The sequence below is a fragment of the Anoplolepis gracilipes genome, chromosome 17 (genome assembly GCF_047496725.1).
Source record: "Anoplolepis gracilipes chromosome 17, ASM4749672v1, whole genome shotgun sequence".
Classification (NCBI taxonomy): domain Eukaryota; kingdom Metazoa; phylum Arthropoda; class Insecta; order Hymenoptera; family Formicidae; genus Anoplolepis; species Anoplolepis gracilipes.
The window spans coordinates 2,083,607-2,106,133 of NC_132986.1; the positions used below are offsets into that span (position 1 = coordinate 2,083,607).

The 22,527-nt window shown below is 36.3% G+C and overlaps 1 protein-coding gene across 2 annotated transcripts in view; it reads right to left on the reverse strand.

Moving 5' to 3' along the window:
- Vn (membrane-bound neuregulin protein vein) overlaps positions 1-22,527 on the reverse strand; it is a 337,235-nt gene that overhangs the window by 8,345 nt on the left and 306,363 nt on the right. For both annotated transcript variants that reach the window (XM_072909387.1, XM_072909388.1), the window contains exons 6-7: positions 4,540-4,614; positions 3,358-3,725 (exon numbers count right to left, since the gene is read on the reverse strand). In XM_072909387.1, the coding sequence (XP_072765488.1) occupies positions 4,562-4,614 (53 nt within the window). In that variant the 3' untranslated portion in view covers positions 3,358-3,725; positions 4,540-4,561. The remainder of the gene's footprint in view (positions 1-3,357; positions 3,726-4,539; positions 4,615-22,527) is intronic.

Here is a 22,527-nt window from a genome sequence, read left to right on the forward strand (position 1 = left end):
GACCTCCCGTCTAATTAGAACGGACCATTAAGCTCTTATCCACGATCATTAGATTCGTCGAGTTTGGTTCTTGCCCCATTTGGTGTCGGAAGGATCGCGCCTTATTGACAAATTCTCAAAGCTACATTCGAATCTTAATTAGTGAATCAACGAGCAATCTAAAGAGTAAAGATAAAAGGTTAAAGATTGAACCAGTCAAGCAATCAAGCTCCACCAAAGTTCAAAGTCTTTAGAAGTTAATCATTTTCAATCTCTAAATCTATAATTTGATATTTTGTATTATGTCTATTATTATTAATATTATTGATCAAAAAAATTCTATGCATATAAAAAATTATCCACTAAAAGTTTTTAATTAATGTAATATCTAAAAAAATGTATGAAAAAGTTTTTTTTAGAAGATTTGTGATTGTCACACAATGTAATTAATATGTAAAAAGATCGATATATCTATTACATGTGAGCGTGTCATATATTTTAATAAAGGGTCTGATCAATAAGAATCCGATAAAATGTCATCGTTCGAGCTGGTAAAATCCCGACCTGGGATCTATGCTAACGATCGAGGATCATCGGTAAATTGTTCGGCCATCATCGTCGCGCCCAGGAGGATCTGGTCGGTGATAATTGATGAAATGAATCACGTTGACATCGACGGTGATCGTTAGCAATGAGCGGGAGAACACGAACCGCGAGCTATCGTTAATCACCGGGCCTGACACATCCGAGGCCATCGTTTGTTACTTTCGGGAAAGTTGTGCGGTCGCCCAACACTCCGATGCGAGTTATCAATTCCGTGGGACAGCATCGTTTGCCTTGGGTTAATTAAAAATTAAAGACATTAATTATCACGCTTGGGACGTTTATGCCGGACTTTTTATCTTACTGTTGTTACTGCATCAAACTTATGGATAAAAAATTTTGAATATAAATTTTATGCACTAAAAACACGGTAGTATCATTAAAAAATAATAATATATAATAATATATATATATATATATATATATATATATATATATATATATATATATAATATAATAAAATAATATATTATAATAACAAAATGATTAAATCTTTTGGTCGTCCTTTAAAGTTTCTTATTATGAAACTTGTGGAGCTGCTTATATATACTTATTTTATCCTACATTTTATTGATTAAATTATTAATGAAACCTTCACCTTCGACGAAGTTTCCGACCGGTCTAACGGGTACAGTAATCAGCACTTGTGCGGTGTCTCAAGGCTCTCTCTCGCCTTATCCCCAGAAGTTAACAACTATCAGGCTTTGTAACCATGCTTAAGTTAACGCGAGTTTCGCACGCGTTGAATAGTTTGCAAGTCCATTACAGATGCATTAAGAATATATATATATATATATATATATATATATATATATATATATATTCTTACACGTATATATTTGTACATGTACCTACATACATGTCTAAATTCTCCGTTCCCTCTCAGCCACGAAGACACGTGATACTTTGTGCGCGATTATTTCGAGACATGACACAGTTGAATCTGACAAAGTTAATGTCTTAACGTGCGATGAGTGTGCGATAGCACGTTCAAGCATTGTCATCTTAAAGTTATCCTGCCCGAGACATCGGTTAACTCTAATTACAATTTAACAGATATTCTCTATCTTTTTTGCATCGAATTTAGATGTTACAAATGTTGAAAGAAAAGAGAAGCAGGAAATAGAAATATTAAACGAACAAAAAATATATTAAATAAACTTGAAAATACATTTGTGAATAACATTCTCATCACGTTAGTCACTAATTACGTAGATTAAACTTTAATTTTTAGTATTTTCACTTCATCATCAATCATTAGGCAAAAATTAATTTTCCTGATAATGTAATAAAATAATTCGCGTCCAAAGAATAACAAAATAAGATGGCAGATTGTTGCGATCTTATCTTTAAGGCAAGAGGAAAACAAAATGTCGATAGCAGGGAGAAACTTACCGCGAAATTCGTATCTTTTCCCTTTGGGTAATATACGGAGATCTCGTGGTGAATTTTCGTGGCTGTCGGCCAGTGCCTTTTACACGAAGCGTTTATGCGACGTGCGTTTCGAGGATACAAGAATACGGAGAGGCTTTCCCGCAAAGAGCTTTCGACATATCGCGCAAGGACTGCTACGAGCTTAGCAAGGAGCTCCGCAGAGACATCCGGCTCGCTCGTATCCCCATAGGTCTCTTTTCTCCTATCGCGCGTACAGTTTTCAGCTTTTACCCTTTGGCATTATTTTTAGCGTGGTTTTCCTTTACGAAAAACGGTCAGTCGTATCGTTTCCGCCTGACGTAGCGCCGTCTAAGGACACCGGGGAGCACTGGACGTTATTGCATGAGATATACAGTTACGTATGTTTCTCTCCGAGTACGTGCTCGTACGTACTTTCTTCGGACAGATATCGATATTCGATTGTGAAGCTCTCTGAAGGCTTCGGGTAGCTATAAAAGCGTGTATCCGAGAAGGAGATAACGCAAAGTGTAGAGAACCAACGTGAAACTACTATATTTCTTTTATTTATTTTTTTTTTTTTTCCCTCGCAATCTCTGGCCTATCGGGGGACGATAAAATGTTTATTCGCAAACTATGGCGAATTCTCGAAGCTTACAGTTACAAAAGCCTCCGAAATTTCCCTCGTAATATCGATCCGAGTAAGTCTCACGCAAAATTTACTCCTTCCCCCTCTTCCTGACGTAGCTTCGACATTGAAGATCATTTTCGCCGGGTCGCGCGACTTCAACTTTGAACACGGCACGTGACTCGTGTCGGCAAGGACTCGGCTACCCTTCGCCAGGACGATAAATCACAGGGAAACCCATTGAGCCCCTTTATATCGGCGCGCCGCGAAAGTAGCTTCGTCTTCCTTCGTTCATCAGCGAGGTGACGTGGCCGTTGGGGCAATTTTTTGCTGTTATGCAGGGTGTCGCAGAATCACGGTAAATTCTTTCAACGGTAGATAATGGAAGAAAAACTGAGAAGCATAACTGTATTATAATGTGGCAACGAAAAAAATTTGTCTACCAAGTTAATTAAAATATAATCTTACTTCGATTTTATAAAATTATTTTACATAGTAAATTTTTTTTTTCAATATTTAAGCGCAAGATAGATTCTAGATATTTATTTAAAATATTTAATGTTGAAGATTAGAAATTTGTGTGACGAAGAATAACGTCCTTCCATTTTCATTTCGCTGAGAGGTGATCGTAAAATTCTCGTTAAAAGAGCACTCTGTCGCTCTGGGATAACGCTCCTGTATAACGCAAAATGCACCGATATCTCTCGCAAGACGTCACTCACGATAAAGGTGTAATAAAGTTGCATGAAACTGACCTTTGAGAAACGATGGTGATTCTTGACGATGGCCGGCGTCGTCGTCTCGAGGCGAGTCGATGTCGCGGGGATGACGGTGGACAATGGACGAAATGTAAGGAAGGAGTAGACGAGAGGGATGACGAGTGGAAGGAGGGTGGTTTGAAAGAGCGAAATGGGGAAAAAGTGGCGATGGGCGGGCGGCGACGAGTGCTCGAGATGACTACGCGAAAGATCCGCGGATAATGATGGTGACATGATGGAAGGAGGAGAGCCCGAGGGGAACGCGGAAGGGGCGAAGTCGCGGATGCAGGAACCTGTACGGGGATAGGGGATGAGTGGGTGAGGCTACAACAAAACAAAACACGATGAATGTCCCGATGTGCAAGCTGTAAGCAGAAAAAAAACACCACAAAGATCGATGGTTAGTTTTCTCTCTTCGTCACGTCGATCTCGCGCGCCAGTTGAATTATCCAGATAAATGCATCCGGATGGACGTTTATGTCGGATTTACGCTTTGGGGTAATCGTTAAATATTTCGTAATTGCTCACGCGAATCCACCATGGAAGCGGCAAGCGCTATCCCGCGAGGGATTTGTATATCGTTGGCGCGCGTTCGTCCATTGATGGTTGGTTCCGTTCATTTTCGTTTTCAGCATAATTCGCGCATTCGAAACAGACCGCGGAACAGATTGCGAATCAATTCTACACGATTGTAAAACATTTATAGAGCGTTAAGTTTAAGCGGGGTAATGGAAGATTATAGAATAAATTGACAGCAATAATCCTAATGTGATAAAATTAACAATCAATTAAATTTCAAAATTGCAGATATTGTAAATACTCGTTTAATAATAATCAAAAAACGGATCAATCCTTCGAAGAGAAAAATTTCCGATAGGAATAAAATTATATTTTTCTAAAGATCAGATACAAAAAAGAAATAAGAAGGTATAGATTTATTTTATTTTTTTATCCAAGACAAAAAGGAAGAATTGTTTTTCAATTTATCAAAGAGTTTCTATTATTCCAATTTGATTCTAACGAGTTTTGCTGCACAACATTTTTTGGTTTCAATTCTGATTGTAAAAAAAAAAAAAATGAAACGATTTCAAACGAATTTAATTGGTCATACTGTAAAATATTTTTTTAGTTTTTGATAAAGTGAAATATCTAATGGCTTAGAGAAATAGATCAATTTACCTTGACAGTGCCGCTAGATGCGCTAGAAGCGGGCGAGCGTCACGTCCTCGGCGAACGAAGAAAACTTATCCATATCTTGAGTGCGAGCAAGAAAAGAAAATAGTCCTCCGTTAAGCGTCTGATGTGAAAAATAAATATCGCTTCTATGGAATCTTGAAATAAAACTGACAATGAGATATTAAATTTTCTCTCAATGCTTTTTGTTACGCATACAGTATTATATAATAGTCGCATTTTCTCTGCTTACGTATATATGAAAAAGAAAATAGTTTTGCATTTTAAAAATATATATTAATCTATTATAATACAAATCTCTATTATTTAATGATAAAAAAAATCAACGAAATCTCGGTACATATTGTTCAGATTAAATCTAAGACTAAAAAATCGCTGTGTCGTAATTTATACGACTTTCGTGCAGTTGAGAAAAAATTCATGCGCTTGCGAAAACACGAGCTTCTCGTCCTCGTACTACAGCGATTGTTGACCCCACGAGCTCTTCAAGGCTCTTCACCAACCCTGAAGAACGAGAACGTGAGAGGAAATAGTTCTATTCCTGTCGTTCTCGCGATGAATCATTTCGTTTACCCCTATCTCAGTCTAATGCGTATAAAGGACCCTTATTCACCGAAAGGTAGATGGTCTCGTTTATATTCGCTTTTAAGAATAATTTTATAAATAGATTACTTGTAATAGCGCTAAAAATCTTTTTTATCCTCTTTTACTTACTTTAAAATTATGTTACTCGCTACGATAATGACATAAAAAACATTAAACTGATTATTTTTGCAATCAAATACTTTTCTAGATAAACTATTTTTTTTTTTTCATGTAGATAAAAATATTTTCAGATATATATTTCAAAGTTTTAATAATGTGTTGAGAAAAGTCGTAATTGTAAATAATCTTACAAGAACATATTTTTTATTATAATTATGCATGATATATATATACACACACACGCACGTCTAAATCATAAAATATGAAAAATAAAAGAGATAAAAAATTGATTAAAGTTTAAACAAATAACCGACATAAACTCGGCCAGTAATATTTTTTGAGCAATGCTACATTTGATCGCTCGCATTCCCTGGCAGATTTATCATATCAAGTCAATCTTGCCACAAAAGCAAAAGAGCATCTATTCATCCTCGACGTTCGATTCGTTGAACGATCGCGCAATAGCAAGGAATCCGATCGGCTACCATTGTAGTTTCTGATTAAATGAACATTGCGGCGCGGAATTTCGCTGATACACCGCATTGTCCTGACGTGCCAATTACCGGTTACGTAGCAACGACGTACTGACGGCGAAATTTAACCGAGTGAAATGGAGAATTCTCTACAGAACTTTAACATTCAATAAACTTGCGGATAATGGCACCAATACCGGTATTGTGCCGTTGCAGTAAGCTTGACCGCTATTAGCGTCCTTTCGTGAATTTGTGCTGCGCCTTGGCTTTACCGCATTAGAATTCATGTGTTTAGTACGAGAATGGGAGAATCGTGCCGAAGACTGCGTTTAGGTGTATTACCGTAAGGCAATAGAACAAATTACCCGATAGTCCTTCCTTTAGTCGTAAGATAAAGTTGCCTAGAAAACTTTAAACAAGAATTTATACGATTGTTTTCCCTTAATTTCATAATTTCTCGACATTAATATAATACCGATTAATATGATTTGATTAAGATTTAAATGAATATTGTTATTAAAAATAAAATAAAAATAATTTTCCGCTTTTTTATTAGAGTTTTTAAAGTCAACAACTTTATAGGAGCAATTATTTTAATTTTCAACATAAGTAGGTATTTTTGTCGCGCTTCTTCCAACAAAAACCAAATTATTTAAATGTTGTGTGTTTCGTTTAAATATTATTCAATGTATCGCAAACGTCAGTGGCTTGAAATAAATGAAATTTTTCTTCGCGAGACGCACCATATCGGTCTTATTCGCACAATGCTCAGAGTTATCGACGACTTAAAAACTTCGTCGAGTCTGTTGATTTCAAAAGACACACCGTTCGTGAAATGTATGCGCATCGGAGGAACATTTATTTCCCGGCTGCGACGAAGAGCGCGCGTTACCTTCCAAACGTTCCCCTATGTAAATTACGCGGGCGCTTCTTTTTGTTTTATATTCTCTCTATCCTCCTCCTCCTCTTCCCTTCCCGTTGTTATCGGAAACCATTGAATTCATGATCGTTTCACGGACGAGAACGGGATGAGGGCAGAGGGGGATACACAAGCGCCCGGTTCTCTCGAATGCATAAAAGAGGCAATCGCGCCTGGGCGCGATGTAAATTCATTACACATGTATGTCGAGCGTTCGTCCGAGTGCGTTTGTTTGTAAAATCTAATCAAATATTGTCCGACGCTTATTCGCGCCATTTTTATAAAAATCCTATTGTCGAGACCGGACGAAACGTAGCGATGCGGTCGTTTTCTTCCGTGCAATCAATATTCGTCTGCTTGTGTATAATCGATTATTAGAATTAACGGAACAATTTTATCGAATATAAAAGGTTATTTTTTTCATTTACTACGATATTGCTTCTTTTTTCACTCAAGACCAGGTTAAGTACTTTTTTTTATACATTTATGAAAAACAGAATAATATTGTGTACTTTAAGTTTGCTCTTACACAAAAATAGAATTCTGTGCATTCAATTTCAAAAACTAATGTTTAATTACAGCTTCCTTGAGAAAAACATTTTTTTTTTTTTTTTATAAACAAGACCCTATATCGACAAATCCATTTACTTAAAATCCTCGAAATCTTTCCAGAATATTGATCGAATATAATCATATCTACGTACTTACTAGATTTTCTTTTTAATTTCTATCGCAAATTTCACGACTAGCTTTGCAAGACAGAATAAAAAATTCCTAAAATAACAAAATTTTACCCCTCGACTGCCTTCGATTATATATCATCATTTATTTATCCGTCGTCATGCCGTCGTTACATTACGAGCATACGTATGTCTAATCGGCAGTATAGTCGCGGGTTAATACGTTACCGTGTCGCATGTTCAGGTACGACAAACTACACGGAGTTCAGGCCGAACGAGAGAGAAATTGCCGCAATTCTGGCGAAGGTGGAATCCTAAGCGCGTAGTAGGCTCATAGTAATTCTCTCCTCCGTCGGCAGGAAGATAGTAACGGCAGCCTCGGCGCGATCTGGTGTACCACCATATACCAGATGCCGGCGAAACGTATCGGGCTGTAACCCCCTTCCCTCCCCATCTCTCCTCCATCCGCAGCCGGTAATACGTATCGGACTACATTTCACGGTTGATCGAGGCCTGGGCCGGCAACGCCATAGACTATTTCCCAAAGGATTCCCAGAGCGATATAATGGGCTTGCCAAGGTATAACGTAGCTGGCTACCTAACTCTCTATCGTATTACCGGGAGCCGACCGAGCCCACTATCTCCCTTCCTTCCTTCCTTCCCTCCCCCGAACATTGCTCGACCGACCGTGGCCTCGGCCGGGGTCCTCACGGGGTGAATTCGTCAACTGGCGCACTTCTCTCAGAAACGACGAGAGATGGGCTTGCGGGGTCGATGCTCGATTCGAAAATTGCGCTTCCTCACCACGTACTCGCTTCGTGTGTACGATCGTGCCTCTCCTCGCAACGATTTCGCCTTGGCTTTTCCTACGCGATACCATCCCTCGGGTGCGCGCCTTACCCTCCTCGCTGAGCGAAACCTTATCTATCTACCTACTTACCTACCTACCTACCTACCTACCTACCTACCTACCTACCTACCTACCTACCTACCTACCTACCTACCTACCTATCTACCTACCTACCCGGTCGCTTCTATCTCGCAGAATCTGTGAAAAGGCTCCTTCAGGTAGGGTAAAATTGAAAAGTAGAGCTGCAAATCTCATTTAGATCGCTTCGAACGATTTGAGTTGGTGAGAGGGCGTGCTTTCTCTCTCTCTCTCTCTCTCTCTCGCTTTTTCTTTTTACGATTTTCTCTGTTTTTCCTGCCGGGAATTTATGGAATTTGATTTGATCCGAGAAAAGATCACGCAAGATAATAAAAGGCGAATGTCGGCCTTTGCTGTGAAAAACAGGGTTATTAATTATCGCCTAGTATAGTCACCTTCTTTTCTCTTTCCTCTTTTTCTTCCTTTTTTTAAAAATGTGCACCCTTGGCAGAGCGTATGGAGACTACGGATGTCACGAAAAGCATTGTGAGAGTACACGAGAATCGCGTATCGAGGGTCTTTTGTTGGTGTTACATAAAGAGGGCGGAAAGGAGAGAGGAAGGCTATTGTCTCGGTAGTCGCGCTACCAGAAGAACGGAAGCACTTCCGCGCGTGCCCGTATTTCAGACATTTTTTAATACCACGAATGACTTGTGCTGCGCTGAGCGCTATTAACTTTCTCTATTAACTTTGCCCCAGATTATTTCTGAATGTCTGAGCAAGATGCTCGTTTTGTACTTAATTCACTTTATTAAAATTATATTAATTACGTACTTATTATTTAATTTTTCGATATTATTATTTTAGCAGTTAAATTTGTGAGGAGTTCATATCATTTTTTTTTTGTTTAATTATAGCATGAAAAAGTGTAATATTAAATTGACTGTTTTAAATACTCTTGAAAAATTATTGTTTTAACAAGTTAATCGAATAAATTAAAAGATATGCTTCCATATATTTAATTTATTTATTATATTTATTAATAATTTATTAATTATATTTTAATAATTTATCAATTATAATTTATTAATTATATTTATTATTTATACGTTTGAGAAAGATTAATGAGTTGTATAAAATTTTATTCATCCAACTTCACTGCTTTATACTTGCACGTCATTTGAGAATTGGTTGAGGCCAATAATCATTTCATCTCTATTTTTTTTTCTACATTTGAATGTGACAGTTGTATCTGCGACACGACAAGTTTTTTTGACAAGAAAAGTAATGTCCTACAAATTCACGACGCGACAATTTTCCCAGTTGAATACGACGCGACCATTTATTTCAGATGGTCGTGTGATCATCGTTTAGATGATCCCTTCGGGATGTCTTATTGCCGGCCATTCGGCCGGTTTGACGTTTTAAAAGCGACCATTACGACGCGCAACACAATGGCAATACCGGGGGTGGCCGTTAGCGCTTCGCGACGTCGTCGCGCTAGCTCGCGCGATACATGCTCGTATAGTCTGTCGCTTAGGGTGGATATCCGGTCTACCGAATGTCCTGGCGGTCGTTATAGTTTAATGCGTCGGGCGCCACCGTAATGCGAATTCATTGCCGAGCGAAAGCAGCGCGTCGGTTGGTCAGCCGTTCGTGTAAACATCATGTAACCCAGTCCAGCTCAGTCATCCAGCCAACGAGAAATCCTGCAACCGCGTGTCCGCGTACGTATACACACACACAACTATATATATATATATACACACACATTTTGTCTTCTCGTCGACGGTCCATCACTCTTCGATCCATTCAACTCTAAAGACATGCGCCCTTATTTCTGTTCTTAACAAAAGTCATAAAGTGCGATTCGACTGGCCGGTCTCACAAGATTTGCGTATCATTATTAGGTTGACGTAAGATTTTTCTGCGATTAAATGGCCACATCGCGGATTGACAAAAACAATCCGTCGATCGGCATTAGAGTAGTGAATACTAGCGATAAGCTTGGTGTCGCGTTATCCGTGTAATTATTCGTGCGAAATAGGCACAGTTTAATTCCGCAAGGACGGTCCATTGGAGCTTGATCAAACTCACACGTGTCCGAATTTCCCACGCGTTTTCGCATAAAGAACGACAAATTTAAAATACGAAAATACTAAATGATGCATATGTTATATTAGCGCGTAATCCCTGATTATCTCTGAATTAACTTATGAATGCTAATTTAATCGGAAGAGCAGCGCGGAATTTAAGGGTTGTTTGACTATTTCATTTTGTGTGTTGTACAATATCGTGTATTTGTTTCTCATTATTTCATATTCTATTATTTATTTAATTTATTCATGTATTAATTATTCACCACACTTTAATTACGCTTGCTATTTATTAATGATATTTCTACTTTATTATCGAGAAATACTAGTGTTTCTTCGCCGGATATGTCAAACATTTCTAGTACCGTCTGGGGATGTTCACATCGGTGCGGCCATACGGAACAATATCTATCTCTGCCGTAGAATAATATCTCTCTCTCTCTCTCTCTCTCTCCGAGGAATAATATCAATATCCAAATAGAATGGATATTCAATCTCGAACTCGCGAAATGCCAGATTAAACCTAGATTTCTCAAGATAAAGTTACGACGAATTATGATTACAGAGGTGGGGATGATGTACAGTTAAAGCGATGAAACGTGTCTGTAAGATTTATCGTGAGAGAGAGAAAGAGAGAGGGAGAGAGAGAGAATAGCAAGAAATTTGTTCCGTGTAATATTATAAATCTTAGAAAACGCTATTGTCTTTCATTAGATGTCTTATCTTTTTTTTTATAGTTCATGAAAAGATACTAGTATAAACTAGATTTTCAAAATCATAAAAACATCTAATTGTAAGAGAGATTTAGAATTCGTCTCTTTCCTCTTCTTTCTCATATGTATTTTAAATGAATTTGCGCGTGTTGTAGAATACAAAGCATGCATCACCTACGATATTACAAAGTCTATCGAAGCTCACACTAAACTAGAAATAGGGCTTTGCGGAACAGCTGATATAGATTTAATAACCTAAGCTTCATGCGAGTTGCATTAGTATTGCGATTACTGCGTAAGAGGAGATTTGTGGTTTATGTATATAACTCTGCTATATTATGTGTAACTTCCGCGATTAGTGTTCGCGAATGTATTAAACTGTTAGCGAATGTTTGCCATATACATTATCGAGACAAAGCATCGACTGTGCTATTACGGTATAACATGCAGTAACATTTCCCACATTTTCTCTAAAATCTTCAGTATACGAAGGATTATGTTTTTTCTTGTGAATCATGTTGCGTTATACATGCACATACGATATATTACGTAATATTTTGGAATTTTTCAGTCAAAAATAAATATTGAGAGATATTTGTGTCTTCCTATTTTTGGATTGTTTTTTATTTTTTTTTAAATATATATTTATCTCAAACTTGCATATTACTCATCACAAAATGTCATTTTGGTAACGTAAAAAATGCAGTGGTTAAAAATTGAAAAGAAATAAACTTTATCATCACGATCTCTCTCACATTCGTCAATCGGCATGGATTTACATCTTAAAAAATACAATAGGTTGGAGAATGAAATTTTCAAAGCCTCTCGATATCCAGCCACGCTTTCGTTTGACGATTAAAGTTTGTTAAACGACGGATATCGTTAATTCCGCCGCGGTATTCACTCGTCCAGCGATATTTCTCTCTTCATACATTTTAATTTGGTGACCTTCCATCATACACGCGCGCGCGCGCCCACTTTAATTCATTCCTTTTGTTCCGTGACCGGATCCATCATCGCTCTCTCCCTCCGTAGTTGCTGTCCATATTCCGGGCCATGCGGCGGCGGCGGCGGCAGTTGTGCATTGTTGTATGTACCAACCCTTTGACGGTTTTGCTAAGTGAAGTGCATCAGGCGAGCAATTTGCCGGAATGCGCAAACGCCCCGCTGTATGATGAATGTACCGATGGATAAATATTTATCCGTATTGGTAATGTTTTCGCACAGTGTGACTCAACATTTTTCGATTGGAAATTACATTTCGTTCGATACGCAAACTCGTTCCCATGTAATTTCCTCAGTTGTTCGAGTTTGCTAATTTTCATTCTTTTTATTATTTTTTCTCTTTTTCTCCATTTTTTTCAATCTATTTTATTTTACTCTCTCTCTCTCTCTCTCTCTCTCTCTCATTGCATAGATATCATGTTCTTTTGGTATATATCAAATGCCATGGCATTCCACCAACTACCTACTTACAAAATATTATAATAATATAGCACACAAGATCCTATCAATTTTACAACGTGTACCTTTTACACTTGATTCGTATGATTTATTAAATTCAACCTACGTATGTAAAAGATATTTCAAAAAAAAGTGTGGAAACAAAACATTGTATGTAAATTATGTATAATTGCTATTTAACTTATAATTTTTTAAATTTATTCAAATGTGTAATTTATGCGCGTGTACATAGAAAAATAACGTACGCGCCTATAAAAGGCAGATTTTCCGCGCGCTCGTAAAAGTCGGCAAATGTGTGACAGTGTCATTGCTCACATAATCGTAGACCCACGTTATACTATCCGCGGCATTTACGAGCAGCCTCGCCCCTCTCGCTTGGTGACGTAATGTAAAATGAACCGAGATTTACATCGTACATTCGGCGCGTTTTACGCGTTTGTACGGGGTCGATTGCCCGATCGTGGTCGACGCTTATTCGTACTTTGTATCAGATTGCTCTGTGAATTTGCTCTACGTCGTCGGCTTTGTGTCATTTAATTTTCGTGTAGCGTGATTATCCGCTGGACCGACTCTTCGCGCACCATTCCTCGTAATATGTTTGCCGTTGTACGCGGATTTCCGCGAGAGATCGTCTCTCGTGACGAGTGACGAGTGATAAAACCGAATTATAGAGACGTCATAAAAATTTCTCTCACGTGTGAAATATAAAACACTTTTTTTTTTTTTTTTTTTCAAAATTACATGGTAGTTTGTAGTTCACGGAAATATAAAAAATACATAAAAATGAAAAATATATATACATATAAAAATAAAAAAAATAAAAATGAAAAAAATACATATACAATAAGATATATATATATATTCTTTATTTTAATCTTCAATTTAAAAAAATAAATTATATATCAAAAATAAAAAAAAACTATTTCCTTTTACAAGTTAAAACAATGTTTGCAATTTCTATAATGCATTATTGATTTAACATAAAAAATTAAGTTATATTAGTATGTTTGCAGAATATTACAATCATTAATAATTTTGACTTATTTATCTGTGCACACAGAGATATAAGTAAATATGTTTGTATGTGTGTTTCCTATTATTAAATAATATTATAGATTATAACTACGACTAAAATAATTTCATAAACTGGGGCATCAAAGCATATTGGATTACATTAGCGATACTCGTAACAATAGTTCTTGTTCATTTTCTGATTATTTCTCGGTCAGATGGGAATGCGCGTGTCTCTGTTATTAGTTAATTTCGTAAATAATGGCAACGTTGATTATAATAGTTTCGCAAACTATGGAGCATCACGATTTATTGGATCAGATGCACTAGCAATATTTGCTAATTAGCAAATATTCTCTCCACGGCATTCACGAATATATCTCGCTTAAAGATGTAAATGGGACTTTTATATGTCATTGATCCGTACATTTATCTAAATAATGGCAAAACATGTCTATATAATATAATAGTATGGCATAAAAGCTTCATTGGGTTACACGTACTTACGTGATAAGCTTCAAATATTTCATCACATAAATATAATACGACGTCGTGCCTTTGGTTAATCACTACTTAATACAGTTTCGCGGGATAATGGTAACGTTGACTAGAATAATCTCACGAGCACTTGAGCGCCACTGCATAATCGTAGCTGTAACGCTCTCTTGCACCGGCTGCGACGGGTCGGGTCGGGCCGGGTCGAGCGGATGACAAAATGCAAAACGGACGAAGATTTGCATCCGAACTGGCTTTGCTTTACGCGCTGCCGGCTGCGTCCACGTTCGAGAACGTGGGTGAATCGTCGGCGGGGACGACTAGCGAATACTCCGGTTCGATCATACGAACGTCCGTATATCGTTACGGATGATGTGCGACGCGGCATAATTTCACGGCCCGCATGTTAATGCTCCAAGTTGCTTTGCACGAATGCAAGGGTCCCGATAACTTTGTCGGAAACGGTGCGATATACGTATAATACGTGTCCGCATCGCGCCAAATTTCCTCCCCATACCGGTCTTTTGTCGAGAGGTGAGTTATTAAAAATGACAGACGTTGATTGATAAAACGGTCAACGAGAGCAGAACTCACTCACGTCGTTTAATTGCGACAATGTTTTTTTTTTTTTTTAAATTAATTCGACACGTGCTTAATGACATTATTTATATTTGTAATACATACGTCTCTTAATTTCATATATTTTGTTGGAAAGCGTGTCTAAGATTTATACATCTATTATTACCATAATTTATAAGGGTTTAAAGGGGGTTTTAGATGAAATATCAGTTGGAAGAAATCATAACGTTTTACGTAAACGGCCCTTTTATGCAAATCTTCCGTATTATTCCATCCGCGCGATACAACACGGGACATCTCCTGGGGTAACTTCCGGCAACTTCGGGCATTACGCGATATCCGTCTGTTGTTTTATCGAAAGTTTGTCGCGTCAGCGATCCGTGAGGGGAAGTTACAATCGGTTCGAAAGAAGGAAACATATCCCATTGCGTCTTTCCTCCCCAGTAAAAGTCAAACAACGGTCGCGGTGCGATCAGAGGGCGAAACTTTTCGACGATAAATCGATATTCGTTCCTTGAAATGCGGCGGGCAGTATTCATCCGCGATGTTCCCCGTGTTCCCTATTAGACACTTTGATTTCTCCTCGCGAAAAGTTTTCCATGCTTTTGAAAACCGACGGAATTTGCGAACGGCACGGAAGAAGGCTGATACTCTCTCTCTCTCTCTCTCTCTCTTTCTCTCGTCTATTTTTCTTTCTCTCCAACTTTTCGCTGTTTGCGCCGCGCAAAGGATGGTTCGTTTCCGGCGGTTATTTACTTTTAATAATAGTAGGAGAAATCGAATACCGATTTTGAATATCCAACGTGCTCTTCCCTCATCGCCAAGATAAGATCGTCTATATACGAAATTGAATTTCCAATTCAATTCTCTCTATGGCACGCGATATCGCGCGCGCCATGTATTTTTTTACCGCATATCTTTTATGTATAGATTTTTTATGGAGGCATTTTCCTCAAAAAGTGGATCTTTTATTAAGAGAAATGTTATGGCGGCACGGATAAATTTTTTTTTTTTGAGTTTACATAATTTTATTTAATTTTTGATAGACTGATCTGATTGTCAAAGCGACGAGATAAAGTTGCATGTTCAGTGAGGTTCATCAAGTTTGTCGCAAGAAAAACTCTTTATGTATTCACGATGAAGCTTTGCCAAATTGTTTCGTCGTATCGAGCAATCTTTTCGCTATTAATGTACAGCACCATGTGCGATAGAATGATATAAAAAAACCGTTTGCACGTTTTCCTGCGATAAAACTACCGCACGGACACCCATCTCGTGCTATCTCTCGCATCTCTTTCCGATCGATTGGCTCGCCATCTCGCCAGCGAGATTTTCTTGAGAATAGGCGAACTGATGCAAATATATCGTGTAACGGGATTTTTTAATATCAAGAAAAATTGTACTGTGGTTGAAAATCACACTTATATGGATAATTTTTTTCTAAAATTGCTTGTATTATATCGCACGAAAATTATTTTCTAACTAGAGCTGATAATCAAAATAATAAAGACAATGAAAAGTAAAATGCGAAATCGTCAAACTAATTTTAAGCAATAATTTCAATTCAATGATAAAACTAATAAATTTTTAGCCATTTATTTTAACGGATTTTGTTAAAGAAAAATATGTCATTTCTTTATAATGCAATACATTGTACTATAGTTTTAAATATTTGTATCATTTGTTTTATAATGTACATATTTTTGTCTTCATGAAATTATCGTGTTTGTCATGTGCATGTCAAATGTCAACTACCTCACTTGACCTAGCTAATATTTTGCACGACTTTTCATACCTCTCTCAATAACTTATCTTTCGCCAGATCGCGATATTATATCGGTAAATGTGCTTTATGGGTATAATTATTTACGTGTTTTTTAATTTTTAACGATCCATTTTGCGCTTGCGCGAGCGGAATTACAGAAATAATAGAAATTCGGATCCGATGCAATCTCTATGGATAGTATTGCGTACATGGTCACGTGTGGCGTGTAACGCTTTCATTAGACGAGTTATTATCTGCACCGGATATATTGCGAAACCCACGTTGAATAGTCTTTGTCATGTAGTTTTCATTGTGGAGTGGCTTTCATCGATTTAAAACGTTCTGGTGAACCCGAATAGTAAACGTACCCGTTCGAGTTGAGCGACGTATGAAAGATGTGTGGAAAACGTGTGTTGCGATTGATTTGATTACAAATCACTTTTGAATGTGAGAACTTCAGTGACGACGAAAATAATTTTGAATTTTTCACACGATATTACGCGCTCGTGAAAACGTGCGACGTGAAATTTATAAAATACTGGCGTGAATAAACAACGATCCTCTCGTTAATATTAGGTCGGAAATGTTTTTTTAGCTCGTTTTTTTTTATATATATATATATAAAATACGGAGAGAGAGAGATATATGTATAAACGCGGTGAAACGAAGCTCGCGTAATGTTTTAATCCGATCATCATCCGCGCTTTAGCATAGCGATGTGATTATTAAATTTACATGTATCACATGCGTACAGATTGCGCGAAGTTTTTTTTCGCACCAGGTTTTAAAGTTACAGAATAAAACATGTGTATATTTTTAAATTGGAGAGAATTTATCTCTCCAATTAGCTTTCGGAATTAATCGTCAGGTTAAAAAAATTAGTGATATTCAGAATTTTCCTCCCTTGTATCACAGTTTTAAATCTCACAAATTTCACTATCCCCTGGGAGGTCGCTGGATGTCGGAATATTATAATATCTCTCAGAGTCTCTCTCTCTCTCTCTCTCTCTGGTTGTCGTGAAATTCGGAAATCAAAAAGTTCAGTGATACTAAAATAAAATAAAATTAAATAAAGTAGTATAACGAGGCATCATTAGGCAGATGAGAAAGTTTAAGAGTCTAAACAGTCGTTTGTTAACATTCTCGTCGCCGGAATCTATCGTTCTTGGTGAACGTTCGACGTGTCAATCGAGCTTTGATAAGTCATCCGCCAACTTGTTACTCGGACCCTACATCAAGTATCTAATTTGACAGCTAACACGACGGATAGAGAATCGTACAATGGGACTGCGATCGTGTGATTAACGCGACGAGTCTTGATGAAGGCGAGACATGTTGATATGAACATATATTATACAAATCCGTTTTCGCCCAGAATCATTTATTCGATGCCAATTAAGGTGTTAATGAAGATGGTCGGGGCGAGCGAAATCGGTCTCACCAAATCCGAGGCACGCACTTCCTTCTTTCACCCTCTTCCTGTGCAAAAGTGCCACCCTCGTCTTCCACCCTTCATCGTACGTTTCTTGAGTAGACTCGAGAAAGATGGATGATCATAGAATGAGACTCAAGCCTACACGCAATGAGGAACACGTACATGTATATACTGGGTGTTTGCGAAAAAGAAAGACTCAATCCTTGAATGATGTATTGAACTTTGTTATTTTTTTTTTTTAGAATTTTATTTCATCTTTTTTTTTGGTAAAAATATAATACGAATCTTAATTTGAGGGCTTTTTAATATTAAAAATTAAAATTCTCTAATTAATTAAAAGTCAAACAAAACAAGAAAGTCTACTTTTCTATGCAATTTGAAGAAAATTTTAATAGTCTAATAAAAGAATCTAAATAGAGTATTATATGTCTCTTTCTAGATTTTAGATTACAATAAATTATTAAACGTTTAGTCTTGAAAATAATTATAAAAACAATTAAATCCATATGTCAGAAATAAATTCTCATTCTAGTTCGGATTTTTTTGAGACCTTATACATGAAAATATATTCGACATTGCGTGTCATTACTTATTGTTAGCTCGTTAAATAAATCAGAATACAATACATGAATAAAGATCTTTGTTTTAAGACAAGGAGTTTTTCAACGAGCGTCATTGTATCTTTAACGTGTAATTGATTGCTGTTATGATAAGGGTGGAAGGTGTTAAAAGGAATCTCGAAGTAAAGATCTGCTTATGATTGCACGCGCGAAATGCGGAGGATATCCTATTAACAAAAGTGATCAAAGGAAATTCATTTCAAGATATTCCGTTAACTTAACTGGTAGTTTAAATATAATCCATATTCTGGAAATAAATTAAGAGAACGAGAGAGAGAGAGAGAGAGAGAGAAAATGTGGGATTATATTTTTATACTACCAGGTTTTATGACGTCACACACAAATTCGATACTTGCTTAATTATAATTAAAAGCACTTCATGATAAAATTAAACATAATTTTCGTCTGTTTCGTAATTTTCTACCATTAATACCTGCATTATTACGATGCGACAGTACATACGCCATTTGTGTTTCCCTGAATTAAATTCCCTATGCTTTCCGCTTGCATTTTCTCTTGCATATATCTGTTAAGCAGTTGCTTAGCGCAATCTAATTGCTTAAAGCGTAATGAATAATAAATTATACGCCAAAAGGGCGAATAAAATGAAGTTCTTAGTAAAGTTTGCACGAGTTATTTGAATATTTATGCTTACGTATTATATTATGATGTGTGCAGAGCTAAAATTTCTCATTTCTATGATATATAAAATTTGAAAATTTATGCACAAGGACATATTTAATTGCAGACTGGACTCAAATTAAAAGAATAAACCATCACGAATCACAAATGATAACGTTTGGAAAAGTATGTCCTTTGAATGATTTATCTATTGTTTTATCATAATTTATTTAAAATAACAGAAAAAATATACTTTATTTACTATATCAGATGATCTTATAAACGCTTTCATGATATCGAAAGTCTTTTATAATCTCTTCAGTCCACTATTTTCTTTAAGAAAACAATAAATTTTCGAAAGAATAAGACGCTTGATCTTTTTATTATATCAAAAAGAGTTTCAATTCTGCATATATTACACATTGCATATATTTCTTTTATTATATTTTCGGACCTTTTTATTCTCGTTAACTTGAAAACGAGTAAATGCATCTGTTTTCATATGTATCCGGTATGTGTTTTTTTCTTTTTTTTTGTGTCCCTTAATGGACGATTCGTTGACCAACGGATACCGTTAAATTTCGATTATCGACAAAGGGAGCAATGGATGGGGGATGCGCAGCTAACACGGGTATGTTCGTGTATGTATCGCGATGGACGACAGAACCAACGAGGACTAGCAATCAATTCTCTTTTGCCGAATTAGCCGAACAATAAAACTCCCTCGATTCTTCCCCTTCCCCTCTTTATTCCCGTGTCGCGTCGCAGGTACACGTAGCAAGGTAACGAGGGGCGCGGGGGTGGAGGACTCCAACATTGAAAATTCTCTGTGATTCGACGAAATTGATTAGTCCAACGCGACGTATTTATGCAGACCGTCTAGTCGTTTCCGCTCGTGATTTCAGTTTGCATACGAGCCCGGACTAATACGCGTACAAACGCGGGCCAGATTATTCGCTCGTGACGATTAACAATACCGGACGGGCTCGCCTTTCGGGACCGACGAGGCCGAAGAGAGTCGCTTATGCCACCAGGCATTCATAGTTCTCTCCAATCCCAGATTGATGGAATGTCATTGACGGAATGTCGTACGACGCGACCCGGATATCGATCGCGTGTGCGAAATGCGTAAAATTTTGTACTTTATGCTCACGGGCTAGATTAATGTCACTTCTCATCTGTAAGATGGAGTACCGGACGATTTTTGACGTTTAATAAATCATGTTTTGAAATCCTTTAATTTTACATCTTTTGGTATAAAATTCTGTTTTCTCTCTCTCTCTCTCTCTCTCTCTGCGACGTAGACTAGTTTTATTATTCCGATTATGCGCTTATTTTTGTGCTAAATAATTAATCTTACAATTAACTGAAAAATTACTTGGTAGAATCTCGAAGAATATAGTTCGATTATGTAAATTTATATTATTTAAAAATCGCTCTCAGAAAATAGTTATCAACGCAATATACAATTTTTCATTTTAAAAAATCATAATCATAATTCATCTTTCTAAAATAGAATAAAGAACAAAAAATTCCTGTTTGAAGGAGATGTATTAAGCTTTTCTCAAGAAGTAAGCGATTAATTTGTAGACTGCTCGTTTTATTTATTAAACGATAATGTAGTTGTAGACGTATTAAAAGGCTACTTTAAATTGGATATCAAATTACTTTCGGCTGTTTTATCCTGCTTTTGCAAAATATCATCGATACCGATAGTAGTTATTATAGCTGTCATACACATATACAAAAGGAGGATCCAACAAACCTGTCGGATTATTCGCTCGCGAAAATAGACATCCCCATGTGATCGAATTCCCACCGGTGTGCATTGTTTTCACTTGCGACAGCACGTCGGTTGATCGAAAATCAACCGTTCGCCGGATGACGCTGACGATTTTGCCATGTTAAATGTTTACGCGCACTTATTATCGCCGCGAGCGAATCATAAATATTACCGTTAAATCCAACTGTTTGAAATCTGTATTCGCTGTTGGTCGGCCAGATGAATACTTTCTATCTCGATAAATTGCTGCTATAATCGTCGTTATTGTCACCTCAATCGATGCATTCCGAATTAGCAACAAACGAACAATTAACAGCCTCAAATGTTGTAATTCCTCTGTACATTGTGTTTTATCCCGAGCATTTCTGTGTTGACATTTCAGTTGTATGTTAATTAAATGTATAATCAGGATGATGACAGACTTTGTTGCAAATATACATTATTCTTTAATAATAATCCATCATTGACCTAGTTCTGGCTAATTATCGAGTACACACGAAACAAAAAGTTTGTAAGAATAATTATATCAAATATTATAATTTTATATATAATATTAAATATATTGTATATCAAATATTTAGAATAAAGTTTTTACTCTATAATTTTGTAATGTAAAATTATATAAGTACGTACGTTTTTGTATTTTCAATTATTTCATAAACGATAGTCTCTTTAATATTTCGAGCTTTCGAGAACAAAACTCTTTTTGTGAATTTTGCATACTCAGTATGCAGAGCGCGCGAAATCAAGATCGAAAGGAAACGCAGGGAGGACAATATTAGCTAGTAAAATTTTCAAGTTTCATACTTTAAGTACTCGCAAATTTTGAAATTTCCAATTGTCTTCGCTTACGAACGATACCGGAGAACATTGGCTCGAGAAGAAGGCGCGCAGGCGGAATATCTAAAATTCGATTTAAAGAGGAGAGGCCACCCCTCGCACGACAATATCGTAAGAGAGAAAGACCTCTCCTCCACTTATGTTTCCAATAAAGACAAACTTAGTTTTCGCATAGTAGCCAGGTTTTCGTAATCTTCTAGTCGTTGACCGTCAGCCAGCATCTTGGCTAGTATTTATTAGCTAGTTTAGTTTCCAATTAATTATTCGTGTGTATTTTTCTTTTTCATTTATTACCTTTTTACTTTATCGCGATTCAACGTGCATAATTTGAGAATAATTAATTAACTTCACTAAAGTAGTAATATTAATTAAATTGAATCATCATAAACGTCGATTTAAATTTCTACGTATTATATAATTCTTAAACATATGATTATTATATGGTAAAATTTTTATTATATTTTTGTAGTATATTATTAGTATAATTAAAATGATTATATATATAATAGAGTTTACCAAATTATTACTCACACTTATAGGATAACGTTTGTTAAATATTTATATGAATATTAACTAAAATGTAATTATAACATATCCATTAGATATCTATTTTTATGTATATATGTCAATTGTGTCGTCATCCATATTATCTATCATTATGCCAGATTCATTAGAGAAAAGCTATGAATATGATGAAACTTCAGATTCGTACATGGGTTGTATTTATTTAAAACTACGTAATTTTAATAAAAATGTTCTTACATTTAAACAATTATCATATTTTTTTTCATAAATTTTCTTTTTCTTTGTTTTTCATCCGGAGATGGTATATTTTTAAAATAATTTTCTAATTAATATATATATATATATATATATATATATATATATATATATATATATATATAT